General features: G+C 43.6%; 1 protein-coding gene across 1 annotated transcript in view; it reads left to right on the top strand.

Annotated features, from left to right (window-relative positions):
* Positions 1-4,710, top strand: part of HSPA5 (heat shock protein family A (Hsp70) member 5) — a 5,123-nt gene extending 413 nt beyond the window's left edge. Inside the window, exons 2-9 of the mRNA XM_029912760.1 lie at positions 2-88; positions 192-423; positions 1,054-1,191; positions 1,566-1,678; positions 1,758-2,148; positions 2,505-2,742; positions 2,997-3,164; positions 3,827-4,710. Of these exons, the coding sequence (XP_029768620.1) occupies positions 2-88; positions 192-423; positions 1,054-1,191; positions 1,566-1,678; positions 1,758-2,148; positions 2,505-2,742; positions 2,997-3,164; positions 3,827-4,383 (1,924 nt within the window). The 3' untranslated portion in view covers positions 4,384-4,710. The remainder of the gene's footprint in view (position 1; positions 89-191; positions 424-1,053; positions 1,192-1,565; positions 1,679-1,757; positions 2,149-2,504; positions 2,743-2,996; positions 3,165-3,826) is intronic.
* The last annotated feature ends 1,852 nt before the right edge of the window (positions 4,711-6,562 follow it).

Raw genomic sequence — 6,562 nt, 5'->3', positions numbered from 1 at the left:
TGCTGGGCGGCGTGCGCGGCGAGGAGGACGACAAGAAGGAGGACGTGGGCACCGTGGTGGGCATTGACCTGGGCACCACGTACTCCTGGTGCGTAGAGCGGGGGCCTCGCTGCCCGGCCGCCTCCCCCCCCCCCCCCCCCCCCCGCCCCGCGGCCGGGCCGGCCCGTCTCACCCTGCCTTGCTTCTCGCAGCGTCGGCGTCTTCAAGAACGGCCGCGTGGAAATCATCGCGAATGACCAGGGCAACCGGATCACGCCGTCCTACGTGGCGTTCACCCCCGAGGGGGAGCGGCTCATCGGCGACGCGGCCAAGAACCAGCTCACCTCCAACCCCGAGAACACCGTGTTCGATGCCAAGCGCCTGATCGGCCGCACGTGGAACGACCCGTCGGTGCAGCAGGATGTCAAATACCTGCCGTTCAAGGTACTGCGGGGCCCCACCTCGGGGCCGGGCCCGGCCCGGGCCACGTTCGATGGGGGCAGTGACCTGGGGGCTCAGATGCTATGTTGAAGCTCTGTGGGATTGGGGTGTGGTTCGGGTGTGCTGCATCACAGATGCAGACTATGGTACAATAGGTCTTGTGGGTCTTAGACCCACACTCCAATAGGTGACTTATGTTTTCATTGTATCTTCCCCATAATTGCAAAATGAATTCTCTTGGACATCCAAAAATCATTAATTGCTCTCCAATAAACCCTGTAACTTTTTTTACTCACTAGGGAGGGTGATTAGGATGGAAACAGTTACCATCATTCACCTATTCTGTCCCATAACTGGAGTACTGTAGTTCAGTATGCTAAATATCTTGCCTTGAATCAAAATGAAATGTATAGGTTGTGGGAATGGAACTGACATGTAATATCCATGTACCTAATTGTAATCAATGTGGGCTCTTGACATAAAATATTACTGGAGAGAACATCTGTCTTCTGCTCTTATCTCCTTTTTTGACTTTTGAGTAGTGAGCATTGTTCAGGTTTCAGTTCTCTTCAAAGATTTAAAACGACTAGAAATATATTTTTTCTTCAAACTGAAGTGTTCTTGTCCTTGTAGGTTGTTGAAAAGAAGACCAAGCCATATATACAAGTTGATGTTGGTGGTGGACAGATAAAGACATTTGCTCCAGAAGAAATTTCTGCTATGGTTTTGACAAAGATGAAGGAAACTGCTGAGGCCTACTTAGGAAAGAAGGTAGGTTAACATAACAAATGGTCAACTGACATCTTGTAGAAGCAGCAGCTTTCCAGAATGATAAAGTGGCAGGTGATGAAAATCTCTCAAGCTGCAGGCCAAAGTTTGAATCTTAATTTCTACCCAGTTTGGCTGGGAGCACTTGCAGATGTGAAGATGAGCTCAGACAGGACCCCGTGAACTTTGCTTAATTCTGTTATTGTCTGGGCCCTCTAGAGGTAGCCTTAAAGGAAGCCGTTCTTCGCCTGGAAGGTGAGAAGGCACTCTCCAGGCAGTGGCAATCCCTCTAACACTTTGAAATTGTCAAGCTTTTATTTGCTTTCTTGCTGCTGGTTATTGAAGTTGTTACATTAATCTTCATCCTGCTCCTCTAGGTTACCCATGCTGTTGTCACTGTCCCAGCTTATTTCAATGATGCTCAGCGTCAAGCTACGAAGGATGCTGGTACCATTGCTGGATTGAATGTAATGAGAATAATCAATGAACCGTAAGTAGTTTAACTGTTCTACAGATGTCTTGCTGTACTAGGCCTTGTGAGTTCTCTAACTACTATTTCTTCAACACAGTACTGCTGCTGCCATTGCTTATGGACTGGATAAGCGGGAGGGTGAGAAGAACATCCTTGTATTTGATCTAGGCGGTGGAACCTTTGATGTCTCCCTCCTCACAATTGATAATGGTGTCTTTGAAGTTGTGGCTACAAATGGAGATACTCACTTGGGCGGAGAGGACTTTGACCAACGTGTTATGGAACACTTTATCAAGTTATACAAGAAGAAAACTGGAAAAGATGTTAGGAAGGACAATAGATCTGTACAGAAGCTACGGCGGGAAGTAGAGAAAGCAAAGCGAGCTTTGTCCTCTCAGCATCAGGCTAGAATTGAAATAGAGTCCTTCTTCGAAGGAGAGGACTTCTCTGAGACACTGACTCGGGCAAAGTTTGAAGAACTGAATATGGTTAGTATTTGAAGCCAGAGTTACAGTTGCTTTGAGGTAAATCAGTGGCTGGAGTTACTTGCATGTTTAGTATGTTCAGCTATTGCTTATACTGAATTAAATTTACAAAACACATTAAATGTAACTCTGCTATGAAGCAATAACTCCCCAGTTCACATGGGAGTAGGGCAAGTCTCTTGCCTTAGTTTCTCTTCCCAAGGACACATGGTAAACTCACATCTGGCTGGAGTCAGTACTTGGTGTGTGTTTTGGCTTGCTCATGGTCATTTGTCGAGACCACACTTTGTCAAGATATATTTCTCCAGCATAGGGGAGAAAGTGCCTTACCTTACTATTGTAACTACTTGTGTTTTTAGGATCTGTTCCGTTCCACCATGAAGCCTGTGCAGAAAGTTCTAGAAGATTCTGACCTGAAGAAATCAGACATTGATGAGATTGTACTTGTGGGTGGCTCTACTCGAATCCCCAAGATACAACAGCTTGTTAAAGAGTTCTTCAATGGCAAAGAGCCTTCTCGTGGCATCAATCCAGATGAGGCCGTTGCTTATGGTGCCGCTGTTCAGGCTGGTGTCCTTTCGGGTGACCAAGATACTGGTAGGTGCAAAACTAAACTAGTAGCTTGCCAAATGTTTACACCTTTACCACTAGTATTGGAGCAGGTTTTTGTAAGCCTGGTACATGATTTCTGTTCTCAACGTGGAAGCTAAATTCTATACTTTAGAACACGTCTATACTTGCCGTGCTTTCATAAGGGTACAGTAACCATGGGCCCTTGTAACTTCTAGTATAACAACTTGGGGTGAATCTCTAACTGAATAGGATTAAAGCTAGAAAAATGTCTCTTTTAGGTGACCTGGTGCTACTTGACGTGTGTCCTCTGACACTTGGCATTGAAACTGTTGGGGGTGTTATGACCAAGCTCATCCCAAGAAATACTGTTGTCCCCACCAAGAAATCACAGATTTTCTCCACAGCTTCTGATAACCAGCCAACTGTAACAATCAAGGTCTATGAAGGTAAGTGTCCTGTATCACTGAACTAAAATAGGATGTATCCTGTACACATTTGTCTTGTGAAAACTTTTTAAAAGCCTTACTAAGTTAGACATGGAGCAATAAATGACCATGCCTCAAAAGAAAGGTCATGTCAGAATTCCTCATTATAGCCCTTGAGAAGAAACACAACTCCCCTAGTGGGGAGACCTTGGTAACAGACCAATTCAAATGGCTACTTGTAGCATCTTCAAAACTACTAGTGTTCTGGTAAGAGTGCTTGATTGGATTTGTCCAGAGTTCCTCCTTTTCATGAGGGCTCTAATCATGTGGTTTCTGGAGGGAGAAGTCTAAATCACCCCCATTCAGTTTAAAAGACTGATATTGCAAAGGCTTTTTACTACAAACCTGGGTGGCTCAGTATTCCACTTTACTGTTACAGGCAAAGGAACATGCTGCTCCAGGCAACTAAATAAAGCCAAAATTGAACACTTAACCTACTCCCAAACAAGTAGCGTTTTATCTGGTCATTCAAAGATTCAAGTGTCCCCAAACTTTAGCTGGGCTTTCACCCCCCCCTTAAAGTGAAACAAAATACAGGTTCAAAACCCAAGGTTAGTCATGTCAAACCACATGTAACCCCTCCCTTTAGACACAGGTACAAACTAAAACTTTTACCTCTGTAGGTGAACGTCCTCTCACCAAGGATAACCATCTTCTGGGTACTTTTGACTTGACTGGAATCCCTCCTGCTCCTCGTGGTGTCCCACAGATCGAAGTTACCTTTGAGATAGATGTGAATGGAATCCTCCGTGTTACAGCGGAAGACAAGGGCACAGGAAATAAAAACAAGATCACAATTACCAATGACCAGAACCGTCTGACACCAGAGGAGATTGAGAGGATGGTTAATGATGCTGAGAAGTTTGCAGAGGAAGACAAAAAGCTTAAAGAACGTATTGATACCAGAAATGAGCTGGAAAGCTATGCTTATTCCCTGAAGAATCAGATTGGGGACAAAGAGAAACTAGGTGGCAAACTCTCATCTGAAGATAAGGAAACAATCGAGAAGGCAGTAGAGGAAAAGATTGAATGGCTTGAAAGCCACCAAGATGCTGAAATTGAAGATTTCAAAGCTAAAAAGAAGGAACTGGAGGAGGTTGTCCAGCCAATTGTTAGCAAGCTTTATGGAAGTGCGGGACCTCCTCCTGAAGAGGAAGCAGGAGAGAAGGATGAATTGTAAATCTTGGGATCTCTGAATGTTACCTTGTAAATACTGGACTCAGGAACTCTTCTGTTAAGATAATATTGAACTCTAATCTGGAATGTAATTGGAATCTTCACTTCTGAGTGGAGATGGAAATGTTAGCCCAAAGTGGCTGTTTACTGCTTTTCATTAGCAGTTGCTTGATGTCTGTGGGGAGGCGGGAGGGAAGGGTAGTGGGGTGGGACTGTAAAATGAGTTGGGGTTTAGAAGTGTTCATGTGGAAAACATCCTAACTGGTCATGTGCATTGTGTGTAGAACTTTTTTCTACCCAAGTGACCACAATAAATTTGTTACTTACACTGGATCTAGCTTAACTTATTTCCTGGCATGTCTGCTTAGACTACCAAACTCACTGGGTGCAGTTCACTTCCTTAAAATGCTCTTTTCAACTAAAGTTCTGTTCATCCTGCAAATAGTCCCACAAGCACTTCAGTGTAAGCATTTAACCTGAAGTGCTGCTAGTAGCTGGACAGCTGTCATGCCTAACTTGCTAGGAAAAACGACCTACCTCCCTTAAGGTTCAGTGAGCAGTTAAAGTCCAAATCAGTGCTTCTCTAGGTAACCAAGGGGTGAGAGGACCAAGTCAGCCTCAAGAAGGCTGGATGATTTTTACTACTCCAAGTAATAAGATTAGTGCCTACAGCTCACTCAAGTTTAGCTTCCCTGAAGCATATTAAAGCACCCATAGGTACAAAGTACTTTGGGCAGGGGTGCTGTGTACCTAGCCAGCTGGTCCTTTTCCTCCCATTAGCAGGAAAGGGGGCTACTATGGATCAGCATAGCTGTGATGTGTTCAGCTGAACAGATCAACTGAAAGGTATAGTTGAACAATTGGCTGCACTTGTGATTCAGCAATACCAAACTAAGCCAAACTTGGTCTCATTGAGAGACACAATAGTACAATACAAAACATACATGCCTGCCTTCTGAGAACTGCTTGTTTTGGCATATTCTCCTTAAGTTGTGCTTCAATATGCATTTCTGCTAGTATTTATAGTATGGCTTTACAAAACTCTACCACATTACTAAAATCCAACCCAACCGTTTGTAACACTTAATGTGCTTTGTTCTGTACTTTCCTTGTTGCTGTTTTAGATATCACATTCCAAACCTGTTGTATGTAGAGGTATATCCCAGTCTGTGCTAAACATACTGTTCATGTATCTTGGCTTTAACAGGATTTCTATTTTCTAATGCCAGAGCTGATTTCCACCTTTCAAAGTGGTGAGATGTGACACTCCCAGTGTCCTTTGACTTGGTAGCCTCCTAAGAGATCTTAAGAGCTATTGGATGGAGGCACAGAAATGTGACTATAGTGTGTGGTGTAGCAGAGGCTTAGCAAACAGTATAGCATAGGAAATGCCTGGCTGAACCATGCAGCTAATTATCATGCACTCCTAGGCTCTCTGGCAGTACTGATTTAGCTCCAGTGTTCTGTATGGCACTTACCAGGAATTAGTTTCCTTACCCAGAGCTTGCATTCTAAAGGCCCAATCCTACAACTGTCACTGAAACAAGTGGTATGACTTGAATAGAAAGTTATTAGGCCCAGATAAGACAGGAAAATGTTTTATATGCATTGTTTTCAGCTGGGCAGAGAAACTATTTAAGGATGCAGAAGTACTGCACTAAAAAGCAATATCTCATTCTACACTACAGGGATTTTCCTCTTTAAGTGTGAGTACTTCAATGGAATAACCTCCTCCATTACTGTGAAAAGGCTGTATGTAGCTTTTACTAGATCCTGAGTTTTTGATGACCCAGTCACATACCCTCTTATTTCCACACTAAACTCCATTCAACTGAACAACCACTTCTTGGCCTTTCACACACTAACAGGGTAAGTCAAACCCAGACACAGTACTGTAAAATAAGGTATGGTTACTTTGATCAGCATAATGCCATATTTATAATCCCTTAATGCATCCAGTTCCTTTATTTGCTGAACCATGTGGAAAAAGCTTCATGCATAATGAACTTGCCTTCCCCCTTCATTCACTTGACAGCCACTATGAGAACTATTTGGGGCAGTGCATAGTATAGTACCTTTGATTCAGAATAAATTTATCTGCCATCACTGTCCAATTATGCTAACTAATATTTCCACTTCACTATCCATTTCCTAGTAGTATTAAAATGTCCCACCTTCCATAG

This window comes from Terrapene carolina, unplaced genomic scaffold (genome assembly GCF_002925995.2).
Source record: "Terrapene carolina triunguis isolate 2854851 unplaced genomic scaffold, T_m_triunguis-2.0 Scaffold238, whole genome shotgun sequence".
Taxonomy (NCBI): Eukaryota; Metazoa; Chordata; order Testudines; family Emydidae; genus Terrapene; species Terrapene triunguis.
This window is presented reverse-complemented; position numbering and strand designations above follow the sequence as displayed.